The 26,151-nt window shown below is 39.8% G+C and overlaps 2 protein-coding genes across 3 annotated transcripts; one reads left to right on the forward strand and one right to left on the reverse strand.

Moving 5' to 3' along the window:
- Window positions 1–271: 271 nt before the first annotated feature.
- Window positions 272–18,082, forward strand: LOC144658091 (properdin-like). Of its 2 annotated transcripts, XM_078518417.1 has the most exons (11): window positions 272–876; window positions 1,822–1,969; window positions 3,022–3,192; window positions 8,165–8,338; window positions 8,743–8,916; window positions 9,040–9,213; window positions 9,327–9,500; window positions 9,603–9,776; window positions 9,893–10,066; window positions 11,798–11,959; window positions 17,683–18,082. In XM_078518417.1, the coding sequence occupies exons 1-11, from the start codon at window positions 649–651 to the stop codon at window positions 17,910–17,912; spliced, it is 1,983 nt and encodes a 660-aa protein (XP_078374543.1). In that variant the 5' UTR covers window positions 272–648; the 3' UTR covers window positions 17,913–18,082. The 2 variants fall into 2 exon arrangements, with proteins under 2 accessions (XP_078374543.1, XP_078374550.1); XM_078518424.1 differs by lacking the exon at window positions 3,022–3,192 and having other exon boundaries at window positions 275–876.
- On the reverse strand, window positions 3,913–7,191 carry LOC144658126 (adenosine receptor A2b-like). Its single transcript, XM_078518469.1, has 2 exons — window positions 6,170–7,191; window positions 3,913–4,912 (listed from the first exon to the last, which is right to left on the reverse strand). The coding sequence occupies exons 1-2, from the start codon at window positions 6,592–6,594 to the stop codon at window positions 4,354–4,356; spliced, it is 984 nt and encodes a 327-aa protein (XP_078374595.1). The 5' UTR covers window positions 6,595–7,191; the 3' UTR covers window positions 3,913–4,353.
- Window positions 18,083–26,151: the final 8,069 nt, after the last annotated feature.

A 26,151-nucleotide genomic window follows, 5' to 3' on the forward strand; every position in this document is an offset into this window, starting at 1 on the left:
TTATAGCCTGTTAATGATATGAAGTATAGCTGTTGTCCCTTTACTGGACACCGGCAATTCTGCAATTCTGAACTAATAACCACCTACTATATCTCCTGACATATCGATATGTGTACACCACTTGTGTATCTCTGGAGTCAGGTACCTCGTACGTTAACAACGACTCTATGGAGAGTCTCGAAGCAATGCAAAAACGTAATAAAGAAAATCCAACACTGAGAGCCATATGTAGTCACCAAATGTCATTGAGAGTCTTTCATATTTGTTTAGCAAGATCAACAAAGCATAAAAGAAACAAAGAACGATGTATTCCTTTCTGATGCAAATCAGATGTCGTTCATTTGCCAAGAAAGTGCAATCGTCTATTTTCTTAAATACTCGAATTACTGTGTTCTCAGTGTACAGTCTTCAATGCTGCGATTTCATGATTTGGCCAATTGATCGCAAAGCTGTTGAAATTCCCAACTATTAATTATCATTCTCAATCCATCAAATATCTCAGTTGTTGCCCACACCAATCCGTGTTTTGAAGTTTAGATACAGAACAATTTGTGTCACTGTGCATTCTTGGCCAAGACCGGTTGTTAATATAAACATCAGTGAAATTCTATTGTTTTACCAAACGTTTTGATCAAGTTAGCCACAGAAATGCGAAAATCACCTTTGTTGCTTGTTATAATTGTATTTATTGCACTGTACACCTCTAATGTGGAAGCACATCGTCGCAGAAGTAAACAGAAACCGACACCCCGCCCAAAAGACAAGAAGCCGAAACATTGTAAAAGGTTGACACACTGCGGGCTTGACAACTGGAGTGTATGGAGTAGATGCTCACTGGCGTGTGGAACACTCGGAACACAGACGCGTACTAGAAAGGTACGTCAGATCACAAGCTATCTGAGGATTTCTGACGAATTTAAACTCAGGGCGATCAGTGTTGGTCAGTTGAAATAGCGCAAGTGTTGAGTGAAGGGATAAACGCCATGAATACTAATAACAAATGCCCACGTAGAATTGACAATTTAGGTTACAACTGAAATCAGGCGATTTGTGCAAAAGAAGTAACTAAATGGCAATCTGTTGATACCCATGATAGGCTGAAGTTGTATGTATGTACCAAAGTTTTTGTTTTAAATTTTAATTGCTACTTCAGTAGCGTGTATATTAACAGAAGGTTGTAACAAACTGTTTTGCCGTGAGGTAAACAATATTTTGAAGTGCGTTTTTAAATACTATATAGAGACAATTAAATCAAAACATAATCTGGAGTGTCTCTTGTATATCAATGTCTGGTGAATGAGAAGATTATTAAAAAATGGAGAGAGAGATTAAGAACAGATTCAACCGGCAGCGAGATCAAGTTAGATTGTCTTCATAGTAATAAGAGCAATAATCTTAGTTAGTGAGGGTTTATGCTAGAATTAGTAAAATAGTCTTAAACATGACAAAGCCTCCAAGGTGGGTGAAAAATACGAAGAAGATCAACAAATCCGGCTTTTTTTCTCTGTCATTTCCATAAAGGAACAAAATACTGCCTCAGTTCATTCTGATTTTGATTTTGATATTTTGTTTTATTGAAATCTTATGTAAATAACAGTGATCAATATGACTGGGTTCTATTTGTAACAAACAACAGCTTTATGTACGTTGATGTATTTCCCTGACCTTTAATAACATATATTAATTAAATCTCAATTAAGCGATATGAGCAGGGGTGCGAGGGTAAGGTGTTTCGGTGTTCCATGTGGTATTTATTTGTTGGTTGGTTGTTTGTTTGTTTGTTTAGCGACGGTTATTTATTTACTTATTTTTACCCATCAGGTTATTAAAGCTGCAGTTTGCGGAGGCCTTTGTCCATATGAACTGAAGCAAGTTCGTGGCTGTAACCGATACTGTTATAATGGGGGTACCCTGGGGCAAACACGCTGCAAATGTTTACCCCGGTATGGCGGGCTATGCTGTCAACAAGGTTTGTCCTTTTAACCTTTAGCGTTTATCTTACAGCACCGTGCGACGTCGTTTACTTAAGTTAAAGGGGCACTCCAAAAAAAAAAAGTTTTATACGGGGAGGCTCCGCCCGGAGATCTTACCCCTTACCCTTTTATATACCATTTTGATAGAAAAGGTACCCCTTTTGTATACCTTTTATTGCAAAAAGGCACCCCTTTCATATACCTAGACGACATCACATTTACCTAAAACGGGAGGTTTTCTTGTCATTTTTATGTAGCGCTTAATAAATTAAGACGATACAGCCAAAAGTTGCGTCTGCTCAAAATATTTAATGTAAAGGCCTTTTAAAATATCATTATGGCAGATTTCCCTACCCTTTCATATACCTAAACTTGTGAAATCCCTACCCTTTTAAATACCTGGAGCCTGAAAAAGGTACCCCTTTCGGGCGGAGCCTCCCCGTATAGGCCATTATAGGGAGTACCCCCCCCCCCGGGACATTTTCAAAGTTTTCCCTTGTGTTTTGGGAAAATCGCTTGAAAACTGAATGGTTTGGTATGTAGAGTGCAAAGGAACATTATAAATACTGATCTGTTCTGCCACGGGACACACATTATGGCTGCTAATAGTCCACGTTCGATATATCAAAATTCTAACATGGCGCCGAGGTTGTCCAATTGCCAAACTTGGTCCAGAGTCTTTGTATCAAATCTCTTGTGGGAAATTAACAGACATATGAATTCGAAATTCGCCTCGCCGTCGTAGAATTTTGATATGTCGAGCTTGCAAAAAACGTGTCGTGTCCACTGTTCATTATTCGTTATATTTGTCACTCTTGACGTTGTTTTCCCAGCGAGTTTTCATTTATGGACATTCGCTACCACACTGAACACAACATTCAGTCGGCAAAATGAGGCCATACCAGCTTCGTTTTTATTCTATCAAAGGAAAAACCTCTCTCTTTCTCACTAGTTTGGTATCATATCGGTACGAAAACCAAAAACAGCGGCTATGAATGATAAAAAAAGCTGTTTGTTTAAAAATTCATTGCATTGCTTTACTTTAAAGTTCACGGAGGGTGGAGTTGCTGGGGAGTATGGGAAGACTGCAGTAAAACCTGTGGGGGAGGAACACAGACGCGACGGAGAACTTGTAATAATCCCCTCCCGAGCAATGGTGGACGCCAGTGCACTGGGGCGAGTAGTGAGAGTAGGAAATGTAACGTCTCACCGTGTCCAGGTAATTATACAAACATTTAAGGTGATTCCACTGAAATAGAACGATTATTAAAAAAATTTCTGAAACTTGGTCCAGGTTACAATTATGTTATGAGCATTAAAAAAATTAAATAAAAAATGCGCTAGTTTAAGTGTAAAATGGATGGGCATTAGAGTAAATATATGACCTGCGAGGTATATATTAGAAAACCTAGTAATCCGAATGGGGATCTATTTAGCTCTCAAGCTGAAGTTATCCATATTTTAATTAAAACGGACGTCACGTCAGTTCAAAACAAAATAACACACATTCTTAACATTTTGCGAGGTTTGACACTAACCTTCCAGAGAACGCGTTTATAACATGAATAACAGTGAGATGGTTGAATAGTATTCAAAATGTTACTGTGCTATGAGTAGATTTTGAATAGTTAATTTTTGCACTTATTACTCGAACTTTTCCGTCTTAAGTTCTTACTAGCTTTATTTCAGTTCTTATTTTTTATTACGTTTCTTACCGAACTAGCTTAAATTTCTAACTAGCTTTATTTATTTCATTTCTTACTAGCTTTATTAAATTTCTAACTAGCTTTATTTATTTAATTTCTTAATAGCTTTATTTATTTATCTATTTATTTTTTTAAATTCTTACTAGCTTTATTAAATTTCTTGCTATTTTTATTTATTTTATTTCTCACTAGCTTTATTTAATTTCTAACTAGTTTTATTTATTTATTTTCTTACTAGCTTTATTTATTAAATTTCTAACTAGCTTTATGCACCAAGACATGTGCATAACGCTTTTACGACCATGCCTTACTAATTGAATCTTTGTTGACATGACTGCCATTTATTCATTCATTTATCATTCATTTTTTCTTTTTTTGTTTCTTGTTACGTTTTTTTTTACTTATAATTTTCTATTTTCATTACCTCAAATCTCTTATTTTTTTCAGTTATTTGTTTTTTATTTTAAGTCAATAACTTTCTACTTACTTTTTTCACAAATGTATGTCAGTGGGGTTCTTCATATCAGTTTTTTTAATTGGCTGCGAGTTTCTACAGTGGCTTATTGCCTTAGAACATAAATTCAAAATCACCCAAATTATGGGTAACATCGTAACTTTTTAACTAAACAAAGATCTAAAGCAAGTATTGCTAGAAGCAGTCACAGCAGCCGCTTTTACCTTCTAGAGCGCGGACTTGTTGATCTGCTGAGGTTGTCTTGTCTCTCTAAAGGTTCCTTTGTGAATGTTTTCTTTAATATGTCAACCACTTTCCGCCGAATTTCCCGATATCTCCAGCAAAAGATCAGAGGATTTATTGAGGAATGCATGAACACGATGAATCCCGCGAAATAGTTTGTAGCTGACAGATCAACATTGTGAGAACTCCACGCTTCTTTTACAGTAAACGTAGTCAGACTTGGCAGCCAACAAAAGACAAAAATAACGAAGACATAAAAAGCATTGGAGGATGATTTTTTTAGCCGAGCCATGTTCACTGCCTGGTTGTTACATTGCGCCTGTAAATGACTTTGAATCTGATTCCGATGGCGTCGCGCGATTCGGAAAATCTGGACATATGCTACTGCTGTCAATAACAAGGCACTGACCTCAAGAGAAACAGCTACCATGTCATTGTACATAGGCAATAAAATGAATATCGTGGCAGAAATCGCGCTCGTTACCCATAAAAGCACTATAGTAATTAAAAGACGTCTTGCTGTTATAAGTTCCGAACATAGGCGTACGGGCCGGGGGGGCAGGGGGGGCTGCAGCCCCCCCAAATTTTGGGCAACTCAGATTTTTTGGGCAGCAAGAGAAATTTGGGCAAAGACCGTTTTAAAAGAAGTTTTTTCTTCGAAGAGATAGATATTTTCTATTTTAACCTGAAGTCAGCGAGTTAAAGCAGTTAAATTCACATGAGGCAGTGGTTTCTTAGCACAGTGGTTTCTTAGGGGTCATGTGTTGATATACATAATATTATTTTACAAAATCGACAGCGAGATTCTGGAAGCCGAGCAGAAAATGCGCGCGAGTTTTCGTCGTGTGCGCGGATTAGGCAACTGATTCAGAAATGCTGGAGGCAATGCAAGAGAATGATCTATTTGATAAGTTTTCAGAGTTTCCTTACGTGGTTCAAATCCATGCAGTGATACCTGCTACGTACATCGTGTTCTGCAGAACGATCATTCAGTGCGTTGCACAGATTGAAAACTTACCTCCGCAGCACCTGACGGGGTGACAACGTGTAGTAAGGCCAAGTAAAATTACAAAACAAATGTTTCTCGTCCCCTCCCGCTTCATTTTTTTGGGGCCGCCTCTCTTTTGTTATTATTTGTTTTTGGAAAAGGTAGAACGATCAAAAACTTTCACTTTGTACGGAGTAAGATATGGCTTTTGTCTGCGTTTAAATACAAATTAAGGCCAAAACTTTAAATACTTGTTACGCTGGTCCGTACTGGATAGGTCAAATACCTTGCAGGATTTATTTTGGAAGTTCGCTTTTGGCCTGGAGAATTTGACGATGGAGGAAAAAACATCGATATTCGAACAACACAGGTATGGAATGCAACAAAATAATAAAAAATTAAAATATACCAAAAAATGCGCCCGCACGCTCTCTTTTTTATAGAAATCCGGACGAGAAACATTTTTTTTACTTAGCCTAAATTATTACTTGTAATCACACTTGTATTAGCATTTGATGGGCATATTCCAACACTGTAGTCAACAATGACATGGATCGTATTGTTAATATCTTCGGCCGTCGAAATGGTAGAGACAGCTATTTCTTTTAACGTGTTTTATGAGCTCATATGATAGATTATTATGTAAGAATTTGTCACTTCATTTGTAAGCCTATGTTAGTGCATCGTATGACCCTCGTTTCTTCTCGACTGTTTTGTAAAAATTTGGGCAACTTGCGAAATTTTTTTGGGCAAATGTCTCGCCGCCCCCCTGGCAAAAAATTGCCCGTACGCCTATGGTTCCGAATATCTTAAATGCAAAGAAACAGCAAGAAACCTGTCTAGAGCAACAGCAGTGACAGACAATAACGACGATGATGCGAATAAAACAAGAAGGAACCAAAACAATGTCATAGAGATAGGACATAGAAAGTCAAAATTATGGCCGCCATTCTGCGCTGTCTTCAACATCAAACATGTAATGACGACCCATATTGGTTGTGCCAATAGTCCCACCGCTAGATCAGACACAGCAAGATTCAGAAACAACACCTTCATGCTCATGGTGAGGGAGGAAGATTTCCAGAGGGCGGGAATGACGAGAAGATTTCCAATTATTGTTACCAGGGAAGATACGCTATTCATCAAACAAAGGGACGTCATGAAAGTTTCTTGTAGGAGGACAAGATTGACTTCTTCCTGTAGTTTATACTCACAGAGTTGGGCGACCATTTCAAACCAGTTTTCTGATTTATAACCGTGTTAAAGAAAATGGTAGACAAGCGACCAGTGTTAAGCTGGTTGTTCCACAACGCAAACTAAAGTGAGGCAAAATGCCGTGCTGGGAAACAAGCAGCTTAAATCTTTTATTTTGACTGCTCGGAAACAGCTTACTTAAATCAAATTTGACAAGATTTACACAGCGCCTTCTGTACTATTTGGTAACTTCAAAAGGTGTTTACACATCACATATGCAAATGCAATATTTTGTGGAAGACAATGAAAGCGAAGAGTTAGAAGTGCTCCACTTCTGCTGGAATAAAAAGTATTATTCAACATTTGAACTAGAAACAGTGCTCATTGACTTTTCACCTGTGTAATTAATTAGTTGTATGACAGCTTTGTTATCGGTGTAAAGCGGTAGATCTTTAATACCTCCTAAGGAGAGGCCTACTCTGGGACCCAAAGTCGCCGTAACTTTGGGCGACTTAAGGCGATTTTAGCTTATTTTGTCCAAAATTACCGGCGATTTTGGGCGATTTGGGGCGATTTAAGGCGATTTTGGGCGACTTTGGGCGATTTTGAGCGACTTTAGGCAATTTTAGGTGACCTTTTCAGTTATGGTATACATGTACATGGGAATCATAATGGTACACCATAAAGCATTGTTACAGAAAATATCTATACAATTTAGAGCGACTTTAGGCGACTTTAGATGATTTGGGGCGACTTTCGGCGATTTTGGGCGACTTTAGGCGATTTTAGGCGACTTTGGGCGATTTTGGGTCCCAGAGTAGGCCTTAAGGAGAAACGCAGCAACAGTTATGAAAATGGGTACTTGCCGCCTGTAATACACGTACATCATTCTAGCAGTTCAACTGGAGATTGTATTCGAAACAAAAATTTTCAGCATAAGTTCCTTTTTAGTTTCTAGCCTACAAGAAAACCATCTGTCGGAAAATTAGAAAATGCAAATGAAATAAGTCAACACTTCCTGTCGAACAAATAATGTCAAGAAAGAGACGGACACTTGGTAAACCGTTCGTGTTCCAGATTTAATTTAATATTATAATTGGATTGGTGTTCTGTCGAAATTTTTTTATATAGGTGAATAACCTTAGTTTGCGTATAAAATTGTAGCGAATATCCATAAATGACGTGAGTGAAAAAAAATTGCTCAATCTTGATTGAAATTATTTTAGATTTTCTTTACTTCTTCATTAGAATATTTTCAATGCTGTTGCTGGTCGTAAACTTTGAACGTCCTTTGGGACACTTTTGAAAACCTTCGATAGTTGATAGAAAGTCATCAGAATATTTCAGATTTTATCGAAGAGCATGATAAGAGCCGGATATTTTGGTACCATGAGGAAGGTCGGGTGTTCTTCGCAGAAAGAAACCAGCGTGGTGTACCCCCCAAAAGTGAATATCATTGACCAGTAAATGTAGCTGGTATTTCTTTATCAGGTTCGTGATTTCGAACGGCTTAAGTATTCAGTAGATAGCAAGTTAACACTTAACACCATAAAACTGTGCATACATTTTAAAGTTTTTTTTTCCCGAAATTTTATTGGTGTTTCAGTTGATGGAAACTGGTCGATATGGGGATCCTGGGGCGATTGCAGTGTGACATGTGGCGGAGGGACTCAAAAGCGCTCTCGTTCCTGTACCAATCCGCCAATGGCCCATGGTGGAAAGCCATGTACAGGACCTAGTGAAATGGCACGCGATTGTAACATGCACGTTATGTGTCCAGGTAAACTATACCAGGAACACTCATGAAATAAGCTCCAGGCACTGCTACTAGCTTGGTCTCCATAGAACATTGTCACGCCACGTTCTACAAGACGATTCAGCTGCTTTGTCAGTGATCTTTCGTCATCTACTGACAGTGAGAATACCATATGACAAATTATTCATGCATAAATTGGGAACAGATTTATTATTGAAAGAAATTAATATGAGTTCTTGATGTTTCCTGCTGCGGGCTTTCCCATCTCGTTCCGCGATCAAGCGACTTCTGTCAAACACATGGAAAATTTTCCTAAATTATATATTTCTTAGTTGATATCGTTTTGTCTTGTCTTTTTGGGATAGAGCTTAGGCCAGCTACTGTCTGGTCAACAAGATTAGTTCTCTAAATGCCTTATTTTTCTTCAGTGAACGGCGGCTGGACAATGTGGGGAAACTGGGGCAAATGTAGTGTAACTTGTGGTGGCGGAACCCAAACGCGTTCTCGCTCATGCACCAACCCACCCGCGGCCCATGGTGGTAATCCTTGTGTGGGTTTGAAGAAACTAGCACAGGACTGCAACAAAGATGTGTTCTGTCCAGGTACGAAGGAATGATGAGTTAAAAGACCTCTGCTGTAATATAAATAAAGTTTTAAGCTAAATTACTTATTGGTTAACAAACAAAAAGTTTAGTGCCTTGCTAAATATATCCGTTTTCACCCAGTGAATGGTGGTTGGACAACGTGGGGAAACTGGGACAAATGTAGTGTAACCTGTGGAGGAGGAACTCAAACACGTTCTCGCTCATGCACCAACCCACCTGTGGCCCATGGTGGTAATCCTTGCGTGGGTCAGACGAAAATGACACAGAACTGCAACAAAGATGTGTTCTGTCCAGGTTAGGAAGACAAGTTACAAGTTTTCTGCTCAAACCCCTTTTAAAGTAACACTTATTCCCAAGACTGATGTAGAAGATCCAGATACTAACTGAACAACATGGTTTTTTGTCAGTGAATGGTGGCTGGACAATGTGGGGAAACTGGGACAAATGTAGTGTAACTTGTGGCGGAGGAACTCAATCACGTTCTCGCTCTTGCACCAACCCGCCTGTGGCCCATGGTGGTAATCCTTGCGTGGGTCAGAAGGAAATGACTCAGGACTGCAACAAAGATGTATTTTGTCCAGGTACGAAATTATGTTTTAATACATTTTTTGAGTAAACTTTTTTTACCCAAGATGTGGAAGGTCCAGCTCCTAACTGAATACATCGGTTTCTTTTTTCTTCAGTGAACGGCGGCTGGACAATGTGGGGAAACTGGAGCAAATGTAGTGTAACTTGTGGCGGAGGAACTCAAACACGTTCTCGCTCATGCACCAACCCACCTGTGGCCCATGGTGGCAATCCTTGTGTGGGTCAAAAGGTAATGACACAGGACTGCAACAAAGATGTGTTCTGCCCAGGTACGCAGAAAATTATGGGTTACAAGTTTCCCGCTATAACAATAATTTTTTAAAGTTATTTACTAACTGTTCAACAAAGTTTAGTTACTAACTAAAACTATCCGTTTTCTATCTAGTGAATGGTGGCTGGACAATGTGGGGAAACTGGGACAAATGTAGTGTAACTTGTGGAGGAGGAACTCAAACACGTTCTCGCTCATGCACCAACCCCTCTGCGGCACATGGTGGTAATCCTTGTGTGGGTCAAAAGGTAATGACACAAGACTGCAGCAAAGACGTGCTTTGCCCGGGTAAGTAGACAATTGTCTGTTAGTATATTTTTTAAAAATGTCTATACTTACTTTGATAACTTTTTTAAGTTTCATAGGGGTTCAAATTTCAGAAGTTCAGCTTTCCATTTACAGTGCAGTAATATAGAAGGGACCGGTTAAGTCTCTTTTTGTGCAGGAATCTCATTTGCGTGAGTGGGAATACATTTACTGGATGACGTCACAAGCTATTGTCTTGATCTGAGGAATTACATGCGGTGGTGGAGGTGGAAAACAATAGAATTTTGATAGAATTTCGGTAATGGCGACGGTGGAAAACAAAATTGTGGTGCTAGAGACGGTGGAGGTGATGGCGGTGGTGGTAGTAGGGAAGATATGGTAGTGGTGATGATGTTGGTAGCGGCGGTGGTCGTGGTGGATGTGGTGGTGATGTTGGTTGTGGAGGAGGTGGGGTGGTTTAGGAAGAAGGTGAGGTAAACAATAGTATTGTGGAAGAGAAGGAGGAGGTGGAGGAGGAGGAGGCATTTGAATTGGTGGTGGTGTTGGTGGCGATGGTAAACAATAGAACTGTGGTTGTGTTGGTGGAAACATAAACATTGTGGTGGTGGTGGCCTTTGTGGTTGTAGTGAATGTGGTGAGGATGTTGGTGGTTCTGGTGGTGGAGGAGGAGGAAAAAGAAATTTTATGAACGTTTTTGCTTTGGACTAAGTTTTTAAGCGCTTTTATCACTAGGTTCACTCAAGCGCATTGAGTATAAAACCATTGTTTGAAAAAAACGATGTCTGCAGTAAATAATTTATGCGATAATAAATTGGCATTATTACAGACTGCATGGTAAATACAACTTGTTCTGTGTCCTCTATTGTGTAGTACTTAAAACCGCTACTGTGATCCAAAGATAAAGTGAAGGCTTTCAAAGCGGTTATACCGACCAAAATAAAAATAGAACATGACAAACCTGTCAAACTGATTATATGATAATGAGAATCCACCGCATGTTACTGAAATCAAGACAATAGCCTATGACGTCATCCAGGTAAGTTTTCCTGCTCACGCAAATGAGATTCCTACTCAAATAAGAGGCCTATCCGGTCCTTACCATACTACTCAGGGTAGTGACCGAATACAGATGCTATCTTCCATTCAACCACAGCACAAAGCTTTCCAAAGCCACAGGCTTTCATAGATATCGATCATCACAAATGACTGGAGTAGTTCGCGTGCGAAAATTCAGTATGGAATTCAGGGATACATAGATTCTAACCTAGGGAAAAGCTCTGGGAACGAGGTTGCATACGTTCATTACAAACATACGATGTGTTTCATTGGGTTGTACTCATTGCCATTATACTCTCTCTTGAGTGTTAAGGTAAAATAACATTGGACGCATTTTTTATTTTTTTGGTGACATCAACTAAGCAAAACGCCTTCAAATATTTTTTTGTATTTATATAACATTCAGTGTGAAGTTTTGTGGCCAAACGCGATTGTGATAAGTATCACCGTTTACACAACTCCATGACACTTCTTGATAACAAAATACTAGTTTTGCATCGTTCTCATGTTCACAAATACGACTGGTAAAGCGGGATCAATTTCTATTAAACAGAACTTATTTGAAGCGATCTTTGTGCAGCAAGTACACGATTGAGTTTTACCATTACGCCCTAGAAGCGGATTCAGATTCCAGCCGGCCTGGCAAAAAGTGCCCCGTTTTGAAAGGTTCAACGCTTATTGTTTCCTTTATTTTAGTTACAGGTGGCTGGTCTCCCTGGGGAACCTGGGGCCTGTGCAGCAAAGGCTGTTTAAAGACAAGAACAAGAACCTGCACCAGACCTCCTCCGTCCAGTAGTGGAAGGAAGTGCACTGGTCCTCCTTTGCAGAAAGTAAAATGTTCTTTTGAGGAGTGTCTGGGTAAGTGAAAGCATTTTGGATATTTGTTTTCAGCTAAATGAGTGCAACAGATGAAAAATGTTTGTAAAAATGATAATGCAGTATAGATGTAAGTTACAGTGTACGTCAAAAGGATCAAGCAAAAATCTATTTTGAAGAGAAATGAAACAGACAAATGTATGGATGAATTGCAGAGTCGTTGGTTGATGCTTCTTTTAAAAAAAATTCCTGTCAGTTAAATAAGTGACAAGAGTTTAACAATAAACAAAGTAAATTAACCAGTGAGTTACGGATCTTAATCACAAAACACTTAAACGTACTAATCAAGCACATATTATCACATTTTTTCTGGTTTAGTAGTCAAAATAGGCGAGTTTATGGCTGTTTTTGCCAAAGCATAAACTAGAGTTAATGTTTAGCTCAATTGAACCTTACGCTCCCCGTGAATGTGTTTTTCCGGCAATCTGTACCCCGCTCTTTGAACCGTAAACACGTACTTGTATCCCCCTCTATTTATACTGGCCAATGAAAGATAAGCTTGCACGCGTTCACAGATTGCCAGCCAATCAGATCCGCACTGCCTTCCACTGTTTACACTCGAGATCGCAGTCGATCTTCACTTGCAATTCAGTTGAGCTGCTGGACTCAAGCGTTTATTTCCCCACCCACCCTCCACGTTTATCTCATAGCTCTATAGTCAGGTCGCTTAGCGCAAATTTTTGGAGATATCGTTACACGCTTGATAAAAGCACCAAAATTTGCAGAATGATTCTTTAAAGACTATTAAATAATTTTATCCGTGGCTCCACCTGAATTTTTTCTTGCAATTTGCAAAATTCGCTAAACATTTTGACCACGTACAATCCCTCAAGCACCGCTACCACGCCATTTTGAATTGATTAAATTAAAGTGGGACAGCAGGAAATATTTCTCGACTCCGTAAATAATTTGCAGTTTTATGCTTAAATGTTGCAAATATATATATAAATTGAAGACATTGTTGAAGTTTTTTGCTAAAATTGTAATTTTTAGATGCAGCATTCTAAAATGTTTATTATGGTAATTACAGTAGAACCCCGGTAACTCAAACTCGGATAACTCGAAAACCCCGCTACTGAACTCGAACTAAATTTCGTTTCCCTTGATCAAAATGTGGGTCAAATTTACCCCGATAACTCGAATTCTGGTTCTTGCAACTCACCACGGATTCCCATTGATTAGAGCAACGAACAGATCGCGTATTTGACAGCCTTTTTCCATTCTTATCATAAGAATTTATGATCGTGATAGAGTTTCTGACGAGATAAGTTCAATTTGCACTGTACTGCGTACTGAAGTGCTGAAAAATCAGCAAACTATCAATCATTAACTTGGCAAATTAAATATTTAATCAACCCGATAACTCGAAACCCCGCTAACTGGAACTGTTCTTCGTTCCCCTTCAGAGGTCGAGTTACCGTAGACTGCGTGGCCGGGATATATGCGCTTGTAGTTTGTGGCCGCCGAGGGATGCAGAACATGCTTTAAGAAACCTTGAAGAAACGAGATTACACAGAGGACGCACAAACTTTGGCCAAGGCAGCTTCAATAATAAGAAAATACAATTTCAGCCACGAGGCATATAAATTTAATGGCCGATTGTTTCCATAAAATAGTCAAGAAGCGTCGTTACCAGCTAGCCTCAAAACCATAATATTCTTAATTTTCAATGGAGACGGTTTGAAAAAGCAAGATTAAAAAAAAAAAATCGTGAACCACCTCTGCCTGTCTACATTGACTTGATGTGTGCGAGCGCTTTGACGAAGATGGAGTTGTGTCCCCTGCCTGCGTGCGAAAGGTCTGTTCACTGTTGGTGCCTTAGACAACCTTCAAAAAGCTCTTTTTTGGTACCGGCATCGGTCTCCTCCAGTTTCAACTGAGAACCAACCGGGTAAACGTATACCATCAGCTACGATTCCTCCATCTGTACCGAGAAAGCTCTCTGCCATTGTTCCACGCTATATCAACCATGCAGTTTAAGGGGACAGGGCAGACTTGGCAGGCATTTAAAGAAGAAACAGAAACAATTACCTATTCAGTCTCTCTCATCCGTTTGAATTCCTTGATGTCGTCGGACTGTGAGCACTTCCGTAAAATTGAACGGCTGGTTATCATCGTTTATGACAGAGAGAGTTCGTCCTTGTCCCTTAACCAAACTAGGATTTAAGTTTTCTGTCCTAAGAACGTTCATGGAGAAGATGCTGTGAAAAAGAAGCTTTGCTTTAACTTACAAGACTGGCATTCAATCCACGACACTTGTAATAATGACGATAATGCTCAGCAAAATATCCCTTCACCAGACTTTATTTTAACCGAACATTGCAACGATTTCTGCACCTTATCGAGTTTCACTCTCCTTATAATTTCAAGGGGGTGGCTAGCCACCCAATCCAACGCCACTACATCCACCACTGTCTAGGATATTATTATTATTGCTTGGTTTTCTCTTCAATTTGCCTTGTGGGTAATCAATATCAAGTATTCTGATAAATGCCTGTACAAAGGAAACACTGCAGAACAGCGTTTATGAATTTATGCAAATTAGATAAAAACGTTCTTGTTTAAATTTCAAGAAAAATAAAAAAATTCGGATGGAGCCACGAATAAACTTAAAACAAGTATCGAAAAGAGGCTGCATGCAAAAATTGGGGCTTTTATCACAAAATCTAATCGATCGCTTACGTAGGGACATTGCGGGACAGCTTTTATGAATATATGCAAATGAGCTAAAATCGTTCTGGTTTAAATTTCAAGAAAAAATAAAATATTCGGATGGAGCCACGGATGAACTTGAATAAAGTATAGAAAGGAGTCCGCATGCAAAAATTGGTGCTTTTATCACGCAAGTAACGATTATTACGCTAACCGACCTAACTCTGTTGCCACTCTCGTGGAGGGGGACAGGGGGCGGGAGCCCGGGAGAAAAGGGGCGGGAAGCGGGAGGAGAGAGAGCGGGAAGCGGGATTTTTAAGGTGGCGGGAACCGGGAGAAAACGAGTGAAATTTCGTAACATTTCATTATATTTCGCAATGGACATGGAACAAACAGGAGAGAACAGCTACGGAAAGGGGCGGGAGGCGGGAGTAAAAGGTACGGGAAGCGGGAGTAAAAGGTACGGGAGGCGGGAGGTTCAGACCCCCCTGTCCCCCCCCCCCCCACACACACACACACACTCTCAGACAAAGCATTTTCTTGTAGGCTACTAGTTTACATCTGCTCCATTTGTGATGTTATATCCGGTACATTTATAGTTTTAAAAAAGCGATCTTTGTAATACCATTTTAGTTGTTGTTGTTCTTTAATAAACGGTTTGGGGATAAGTGTTGCTGGCGACAACCCTTCAGTCCCACACTGAAGCGATGCCCGGGTTGCCTTAGCTTGGGTGAGAAACGGTGGGCACATCCACTTCCCTTCGCTACCATCTCTCCAGGAGCTTGGCATAGGTACACGCCACCCTGCCTCTGTGCCCCGTGACACCCATCTCATGCCACTCGCTGACACTAAGCCCCGAGTACTGGCCTCGCGCATGGCAGGCAGCTCTCGGGTCCAGGACAACACTTATCTCCCCTACCTTTCTCCCACATAAACGGTATCCTTTCTATTGTGCGTGACATTAATGTTTTAAAACAACTTAGAAATATTTTTCGGTAAATTAAAACATAGTTAGTAGAGGAGTGTGCAGGGTTAGTATCACGTGATGGGTCAGTTCAACATCAGCGAACCGCTATTGTTCGATCCTTTGAAGTTCGCCGTTTCCTTACCAGTCTCCCTCTACTAACTATGACTAGGAGTTGCTGATAGCAAGTAAAGTGCTGCGAAGTGAGTTATAAGAATAATAATTATAATAGTAGGAACGGAACGGAAGGTCATAGGAATGTTTCGGATTTTCACATTCTCAGATGTGAAAGATTTGATTTTTCTCAGCGAGTGAAATGCTGGTAATTCACTTAGTTTATATATATTTGTATTCTCACTAAATGTTAATTAGCCTACAAGCGTGCAGGTGCACGTGCAATTCGATCGCAAACCCATCAGAAACACCAATTTATGAAGTCAAAAAGCTCAAAGCTCGTTCCATTCCAGCGCGCGGTCATTATGAAAACGTTTTCGTGGAGCCTTTGCAAATCTTCCCAATTTTTGCTGTTTATATTTCGCGCTTAAGGCTCCAAAAGTATTTTTTTTTTCTTAAATTAACTTAGTAATGAATAATATTAGTGTTTGGTTGCAAAAAGAATTTCGAAATTTCGGCTCTTTTGACCTTTAAATTAACGGTATAAATTGAGTAAGTTTCGCTTTCGTGTTTGACAACAACTTGGCTTTACTTGATCTTGCATATTTATAGCTTTCTCTGCACTTTGACTGACTATTACAAGAGAAAGCGACATGTTGGGATTAAACACGCTCGGAAGTCGTTTCTCGAAGAGAATCACACGAATTTGCACGAATCAAATCGAGAAACATCTTCGGTTTATTCCAGAGGTTTTTTAAAGCGAAATGTGGCCCAAGTTTTTGCTTCCTATTTGTTATAAATTTAGCTCTGACAATGTCAGGGAAAAGGTACTAAACAGAAGTGAAAGCGGCAGCGCTTCGAAATTTAACTTCTTGCTCTTTAGCGAAAAGCACATCGCAAACGACAAACGCAGCTTCCACATTTTACATGCCGCTGATCACACGTACTGCATGTACTCAAAATCATCGCCAGCGAAAAAGTCAAATCGAGTGTGTCGCCTATATAAAGCGCCCAGGCCCCGCGCGGACAGTCAAAAATAGTTCTGCTGTTACGCTAAGGCTTCGCAGCAATTAATGCAAATTGGCCTTGACGTCATAAGCTGTAACATTAAGTAAATAATATCTTATTCAGACGCGTCGCAACTGAACTTAATTAGATTTTTTTCACTGGTCATTTCGTTCGCGTCAGTCGAAGAGTTTGCGACAGCTTTCTAACAGTTTGGCTTTGAAATAGTATATTGGCTTTGAATGTGTCTTGCAAACTGAAAGAAGAGCTTGATTTTGCTGACGTAGATGATGTTCTTGTTTGTTCTTTGCCTTTGTGCTGTAATTGGTATGTAGAATGCATTTGCTAGCGAAGAAGTTGTTTGTTTTTTGGGTTCTCAGTGAGATGATTTTTATAGTTAATAATTTAGGTTATAGTAGTCCCAAAGAGGCACTAGTGACGCCAAATAGCTACATACCGCGGAGGTAATTACACCTGTATAGCGTGCACGATAGATGCTAGCATTCAGTTACAACATTTCTAAGTGCATGGAGTTCAAACCTCACCACAGAGGTATTTGAAAACTTACACAGACTGAGAGGATTTTGTATATTCATTACTTCAGTCAAGTTTACTTAATTTGTTTTAAATATCTCTTGATTTATTCAGAATCTCCGTTAATTACCAAGTTGCTGTGGTCTTCATTCATTCGCATGCATGATAAAAACCCACTATCTCTTTCTAAAAACTCCAGTTCTGATAACTAAAGCATAGAGCGGCAGATGTCTGTCTTGGGAACAATGTTGTAATGTCTCTGTCTTACCCTATCTTGTCGAAAAGACTGTCATTGATAGCTATTTCAATAAGTACATAAAACATTTTCCAATTGTTCGTGTATTATACATTTGGTAGCTAGGTAGTACTATAGCGGTTACACAGAGAAGCTTTGTTTTTAGCATTTACTTACTGTCTGTGTACAATTTCATATCAGGGGGTAACGGAGGTGGCGGAAAAGGACTGAAACTCCAGAGTGACTCAAGCGACAGAGGCTCAGGGTACGCTGAGTTGTCCCAGTGGTCTCCATGGAGTGACTGGAGCGCCTGTAGCAGTAGCTGCGGTGACGGCAGCTGGAGGTTCAGAAAACGTACCTGTGATAGCGTCATTAATGACTGCTCGGGAAATAGTTTACAGATTGAGTCTTGTCAAGTTCCACCCTGCTGAAAAGACTCAAGTCGTTGGCTTATCAATATGGAAAGAACTTTTTCAAGCATTTTTTATAGTTCACTGTTTGGGAAATTTAGAAAAAACCGGATGGATTTTGTGAGATGTAATTCATGTCAATAACTGTAAACAAAAATTGGGATATAAAGATGTGTTTGGTTGTGTCTTTATTTTGTTGTGAATATTATGTTATTTAGAATATTTTAATAACATTTTAAATTTTTCCATCAACACCATCCATCTTTACTTGAGTAAAACAGCAATTTTGTATCATGCTCATACAAATTAACGTTTCTTAATATATAAAATCAGGCGGTTATCCAAGGATGAGATACAAACAACCGTCTTCAGACATTACAGATGCCTTTTAAAGGACAGAAACTCTATGACTTAAGTGTTATATATGAATTGTGAGAAGTATTTTTTTGGATTTGTTTATACCACTTGCTAGCTTGCTTGTCCACTGATGAAGGGCCAAGATCGAAACGTTTGGTTTTTTTTATAAGGATTTTGGCACTAAACTATACAACATTTTCAAACATTTAATTGTGAATGCTTATCCACTGAAATTATAACCCTTGATCGCTAGTCACTAACAATACGTCTGTTTTACGCATAAATTGCTTTATGTTCCGTATTGGGGCATTATTCATCTCTCTACGGCCTCGTCGGCTAAAGGCTGGTTCTCATATGATCGCCCCGATCGTCTCTGTCGCCTCTATTGCTTCAAAAAGTTTGCTTACGATCGGGACGATCATATGAGGACATTACAGAGACGTCTGCGACGATCGGGGCGATCGCGATCGCTTCGATTGTCCGTGTTCTATCCGGGCGATCGGTCGCAGACTGCGGCGATCGCGAACGATTATGTGATAACTACTGCCACAAAGGGAGACGATCAAAGCGATCCAAACTGTCCCATGGTGCATCAGTATTACTCAGTTTCCGTTTGGCCTCCCTTTTGCTTCTTCGCCGTAAAACGGCAATAATGAGAAGATAGGAGGCCACGAATTTTGCCTTTGCATCGAAGGCTGCCATAAGCGATATCGGAGTTTTGAAAAACACACGTGCGTCGATCGGAATAAAATCGAATATTCATATGCGGGAACAAAGAAAAGATCATGAATTATTATCTTGGTTGATTAACCCTATTTTGCATATACCAGACGATCGGGGCGATCATATGAGAACCCCCTGATCGCTTCCAATCGCTTCGATCGCCTACGATCGCCTCAGAATTAGCAAACGACAGAAGCGACAGAGACGATCGGGGCGATCATATCAACCAGCCTTTTAAGGCTGGTCCCGTCCAAACTAATGCGTTTTCATGTCCACTCTACAACGATCGAAAACGTTTGTCGTTTTCATCGATAACACATACATTTGAAATCTCTGTTAAAAGTGGAGGTATCTGAATACGGAGCCCTATCGTTTTAGTGTGGACGGCAAAAACGGAGGCTTCCAAACGCTGACGTTATTCTCTTGACGTAAGTCCGATCAAGTCTCTTTGAAAGAGAGGGAAAATATGGCGAACAATGCCAGCTGCTTTCTTTCTTATACTGATTTTAATATCCGGAGAAGCAGGACATTCTACATGAGTATGATAATGCCTCAAGTGCAAACTATTGTTTTCTTTCCACGTTTTTTTTTTGGTGAGCTATCGAAAATGGCGTGAGTGGGCAACGCCACAAACATTGTAGGTGCGTCTTTTTGTCGCCTGCACACATAAACGTTGTTTCCCCTCGTGGTGTAGCGGGGAAATGCATAGAAGATCCTTGTAGTGGGGGGGCAATACGCGAAAACGTATGCTTTGATCAGGGGATATCTTAAACGATCATGCAGGATAATTGTAAGCGAACAAATAAAGAAAGCCCGAGCGCGCCGCCGGAGTACGGGGACACCTTGGCTAACACCAAGTGCACTAGACAAACTGGCCTCGGGTATCACAGTGCACCCGTGTAAACTTAAACATTTGCGCGCGCAGGTTATTTGTGTATAATTTATCACGTCGCATTCGTTAATCAACTGATATGAGAAAAAACGCTTAGACGACTATCGCTGAGGAACAGATAATTCGTGTTACTAAGAGAAGATAGTATAAATGCGTCATGTTATCGCCTGATATTCCCCGCGATTTCGCAGGGTAATTGTTAATTAACTGCGCGAGTCGAGAAAGCGCGAGCGCGACGCTGGAGTCGGCGGACATGTTGTAATTTGTGCACGAGATACAAACCCGAGCACTGCACTCACTCAGAGAGAATCAAAAACTCTTGCTTAGAAATAATTAAAATGAGCGACTTGGAGCAAGTCTTGCCCAATAAGATCAATAGCTTACGTTTTAGTTTTTCCTTATTTAGAAACGTTTGCGCGCGGATGTTATTTGTGCGTACTTTGTGACGTCAAATTGGTTAATTGCGGTAAAAAGAAAACACGCTCAGCCGGCCATCACCGAGGTTTACAGTTATGGTAGCGTCTCGCTTGGTTGTGCTTTGGCACAAGATTCTCTTATCACCGCCAGTTTGGTTTCTAGTGGAAATTTTTGCTAAGAAACCTTGGAAGTGGAGTTTGTACAGTTCAGTGGCGTTAACAAGTTTCCTTCCAATACTTACACTGACAGCGTTCACACTGGGATTTGTTCTGTGCGGTTTTATCGCTCTTTTTTTACTTCAGTGCGGATTACTATCTGTGGCAATCGCATCTTTTATTTCGTCAGTCGCTGTACTTGTTCCTGCAGCGCTTACATTAACATTTTTCATCTACTTAATCTACAAATCTGTGGCTATGGCTTTGTGTGCGCTATCCTGGGTGCTAGCCTTACCAAGAAAAATACTTAGACAGATCAAGCAAGAAGTAACAAGTGTTTGCTCGTGGATCTCTGAGATCGTCAACAGTCTATGCTTTTGGAAAACTACGAAAAGAAAGCGGCGAAAAGACACAACCGCTGAAGTGCAGTCGAGGGCAGCCCACAGAATTTCAAAAAGAAATTCACGTCATTTGTTAGATGCTGAGCATGGAAGGACCTACTGTACTTATCATTCCCGAAGAAGGTCAAAAGGATCATGGTTTTCTTGGATGAATGAAGAAAGCGACAGCAGTACCTCGGATAGCGACAGAAGTTTCATAACTTGCCCACATGGATACATATTGCACCTTTCAAGTAACGGAAGATATTACGAACTTGCCTGTGTAGTTTGCACGGGAGGGCGGTCAGCAAGTTGCTCATCGTCTGATAACGAGAGAAGGTCAGGGTCTGGCTCGGACTCGTATCACACGGCAGATGAGTGGCTTCTAGAAGATATCGCTGGTAACATTATCCCTGATTATAGAGACCGAGAAACAAAGATGTATGAAGCGCTATTGAAAAGGGATTTTTGTACCGGCGCTGAAAGAAATAATTATTACTAGCTGAATTACCGTATTTCCTCGATTAATTTCCCTCTTGAAAGCAAATATTGTAAATACCCCCTCCCCGTTAAATAATGTACCCCTTTTTGAACCGCGTTTCTTAAATAATTGCCCTTTTTAAAGCAAACATTTTGAATAATCCCCCGCCTTCGATAATCTCCCCCATATTTAACCAAATGACAGACCAGATGACACCTCCCCAAACTGATTGTTCCCCATTGCCCCCCCCCCCCCCGACCCCCTTTGACTTAATATTTAAAATAATCTCCCCTTATTTTTATCCCCCTTTATCATTTGAATATTTAAATCCCTCCCCTTCTGTCTTTTAATTATTCGAGGAAATACGGTACTCTGCTAGCAAATCAGCTCTGGTGCTTTTGTTTTTTGACATTCTTTTTGGAATCACTACAATTCAGAGTACTTTACAAGTTGAACTGATAAATTAGCAGGAGTGATTGTTTGATTGTTCACAGTATTTAACAAGATGATGTTCATTGCTGATAAGTTGACAAGTCATGCACTTTATATGTATACACTGTTACTATTTTATTACGATTCTACAAAAATGACAATTTGTACATTCAAATTATGACAAGTACATAATTAAAGACGAGATACAAAAAAGTCAAACTCTGACGTATGCTAGTGCATCTCGGTGAGTTTGTGGGATCGTTACAGAGATTTATCATGTGAACATGTTTATTATAACGTAGTGTACGCAAAACTAAGAAACTACCTCGCTCCGAGATATGTCACAACTCCGAATAAAGATCGCATGTGTGCAATTCCTATAAAGTTAAACCTGAACTACTTTAAACTGTACCGCACCCAGCAATCTCGATACCAGGGCTTTTTCCCTTTTTCAACTGAAAAGGGAAAAGCCTGCGATTGAATATGCGATTAAGTTTTGTGAGACAAAGTCAGCGAGCTTTAAAAACGCCGCTTTTCCTTGTCAGAGAAGAAATTCCAATCCGACAATGCTTTCATTGGTCTGTCGGTTGCCTAGTTCCTAGGCTTCTATTTTCGTCGCGGTCAACCCGTTTCGGGTCACGTGGTAGAAGTGATGTCAATAATACCGTAAAGGCCTGGGAAAAAACCCTACAAAAACTAGGCAAGGCCTGTCAGTTTTAGAAATAATTTGGAACCACTTAAGAGGGCGTCCGTGTTACAGCGGATAAGGCACTTTTCGGACCTTCACCGATTTCCCTGATTTTTTCAGTGAAAGTCGACAATTATATCCCAGTAACAAATATCACATTCATTTGGATCAATTCGATATTTTATATTTTTTGCGAGGCGATTTTCAAAGTCACCTCAAAACCATGCAATTCGCCATTGGAGACTCCGTAAACTTGCTATAAATGACGGTCACTGCCAAAACATTATTACTTAATGCAACGAGCTGATTATTTTACATATTGAAGTTTCATTTTCCCTCGATAGTGTAGAGGTTTAATAATTGAAATCTATTTAAGTTTCGTTAAGTTATGAATTTTTTAATTTGACTCCCAACAAACTCCGGAATGTGCAAAACGCGACATGCCTGTAGTTGAAAGCCATTTTCTCGAATGTGGGACCTGATCTAGAATCGTGTCTATTGTAACTCAAAAGTACTAACACCATTATAGAAAAGTATGAAATAAAATTTGTGGGCACTCTTTACTGCGCGCCGTACAGAGCTCCACGAATTTCCCAAATATTCGCCATTTTGATCCAAAACAAAGAAAACGCTTGAGCGACCAATAAACCAATTCCAGAACCGTAAATATTTGGAGATGTGTTAAATACTGCTAGAAGTCAGACTGTAAATGGAAAATATTTTTCTTTCTCAGTTCCAACCGTTTTAGCCGATTTCTCGGTATTTTCAACGCTCATAGCAATAAATATATCACTTTCGATCAATATGCAAATTTCGGCATAAGCCCGTGTTGTCACGGAACATCTGTTTACGGCAAACAATTTGCCGGTCTAAAAACGTTTTCGAAAGCAATTACTTCCTTCTTACCTGGCCGGGCGATAAGATTCTTTAGGCTTCTATGTAAAAGCTTTCTTTTTGTTTGTGGCTGTAGAGAAGCTGTTTTCATTTTCCACGCTGCGATAAGACAGTGTTTGTTTTGCCTCAAGTCTAACTTGTTCGTTTTAGTCTAATTCAATTAAAACCAGCCAGGCTGCCTAGTTTGTCAAAACCCGGGGTTTTTTTTTTCGCTTGGCCTTTTCGAGGGGATTTTTCCAAGAGAATTCACGTTCCTAAAATGCCCTTCTTGCATTGAGTAGAAACTTGCTGATTTGCTGTCGAATAGTTATGCTCCTTATCTTTTCAAGACTCACAAATTTCATACAGGTTCCTGATAGAGGGAGGGGGAGGGGGGTGGGGGATTAGGGGGTGGTAAAGTCGATTTGCTTGCCCTAGCCTATTGTTTTCCCGTATTTTCCAAATCCAAATCCCAGTTCTATCTATTGGTTTATACTTGTGATTCCCAGTCCCAGTGGCCCAAATTCCATTTTCCCAGTGACAATTTGCCCAAATCCCAGTTCCCATTTTACCCCCTTCTAGCCCTTCCCCATAAACTATTCGAGACATAAAGGTAAAAACACCAACAGTCGGGGCTTTATAATTGGAATTCATTGTATTGATTTGGTTTTAATAAGATGGGGGTCATTAATTTATCTGTCATAATTATTAGGCGGGGGCATTAAAGTGTACTCTAAAACAAGAAAATAAATATGTAACACAAATGTGCATTTCATACTCTATTACCATCGGTAACTGAAGGGAGTTGCGAGCCCTTCTATGAAATGAGTTTTTTTCGACAACATGAATATAACAAATATGAAAAAAACTCGCATTTTTACATTTGTCCATTAACTCATCAATTCCTGATAACAGAAAACTGTTTTTCGTGAAAAGAGGATCGTAATATTTACGGCATTTTACTACGTTTAACCTTATGTGCCAATATGCACGTGAATGTTTCTTTGCAAGGTTAATGACTTTTCAAGTTTATAGGCTCTTACCGATAGTGCTAGCACCTTTTTGGCGTTATTTGGCTTCACGAGCATTTTTTCTACATTTTATCCCAAAAAGCACTGCTAGCATTATTTTGGATTTTCGACTGATTATTTGTATAATTTTGTGTTAAAAAGCACAATCTGACTTTATTTATGGCGTCCAAAGCCTCCCAGATGCATTTTGCCCTCATTTTAGACAAAGGTGCCGAGGAGGCCTGGGGAATAAGTTTGTTAGGTCAGCGGTTTCCTTCTAGAAACCCAGTCCATCACACTCGTTCCAAGATGGCGTCATCCACGTTGTCATCGAGGAACAACGGAAAACAGCCAGCCAAGGCAAAAAATGAAAAATGTTACTGAAAATCTGAAAAATGTAATACTCTATGTTTAAAAAAATCGAATCGATGACACCTTGTAATGATCAAGACCGCACTAAGGGACGGACCATTATTTTCTTGGAGGGGGGGATGAAAAATTTTCCTCTGCAAACTTTTTTTTTTAGTTTATGCACCTCTGCAAACATTTTTTTTCGAAATTCTTACTATTTTTGTTATACATATCGTGTTTGCAAACAATTTATTTTGTATTTCCAGGCCCTGCAAACAATTTTTTCAATATTTTTCATCCCCCCCTCGCCCTTTAAAAAAAATAATGGTCCGTCCCTAAGTCTACTTACTTCACAGCTGTTGGGAACGTCACGCAATGCACCCTCTGGGAGAAGCGTTACGTGACGATACAATGAAAGGCTACGCGCGCCAGTTGGGTTTTCAGTGGTGACTAGCATGCATAACATCATTCGATGATTCTTTTAAAGGAAGTTAGACTTGTAAAATCAGGGAAGATAGTGGAAATCCTGATTCGCTTTTTGGATCTGCGTCAACTACTAGCCAGGCAAGCAGTATAAATTTGATAAAAAAAATGAACAGATGATCATGAAATACTGTTTTTATAATACGAAAACAAAACTTATCGAAAAACTGACAACGCGGAGTTTTCTCACTAAAATCACAAGGAAAGAGGTACTTACGTGAACCGACAGCAGTAGTGATCTTGCCAAACAAAACAGATATTTCTTCTGTCATCTGGAAGTTGATTACGTGTCTTCCTGCCACACTTACAGTAAGTGTCTGTGCTTCGGGCAGATGGTCATGCCTTCGAGTTGGCTCGCCGACAAACCGCGAATACCCACTCTCGCCATGATCAGTTCGGCTTCCGTAAGGGACTGGTCAATAAGTACCAGGGGGGGGGGGGGGGTGAGCCGGAGCATTTGGAAAAGTGGTGGCTTGAAAAATTGTGACCCACCCCTTTCTTCTGGCTCAAAACTGACTGACCCAGGGGATTGAAAATTACATGACCTACCCCCTTTGCTCAAAAAGTTCATTATTCTGTAAGGGGTTGGAGGTTTTTATTTGATATCGGCTTTTAAAGTGTGATTTCCTACATACACCACCCTATCTTTCCCTGATGAACATTGCTGGTTCGGTATACGTCTTTTTCCATTTCTTAGCACACCAAAGAGGGAAAAATTTGGTATAGTCTTTTTTAAGTTTTCCACATATTTGTGTGTTAAGTCCATGGGAAAATTTAGAACAGTACGTAACATTAATTCATAAACAATTATTCAAGAAATACAGAAATTGATAACAGAAACTATCTACAACCACTGTCTATAATAACATAATTGCAAAATGTTTGAGAAAAGAGTTTACTGGTGAATGCCTATAGCGTAGAGTGAATCTACAGAGGCTGAAGATAGACAGGCAAAACTGTAATCACAAGTCATCTAGGGGGGTCAGGGGCATGCTCCCCTGGGAAATTTTTATATTTG

This window comes from Oculina patagonica, chromosome 1 (genome assembly GCF_052425735.1).
Source record: "Oculina patagonica isolate OP01 chromosome 1, crgOcupat, whole genome shotgun sequence".
NCBI lineage: Eukaryota > Metazoa > Cnidaria > Anthozoa > Scleractinia > Oculinidae > Oculina > Oculina patagonica.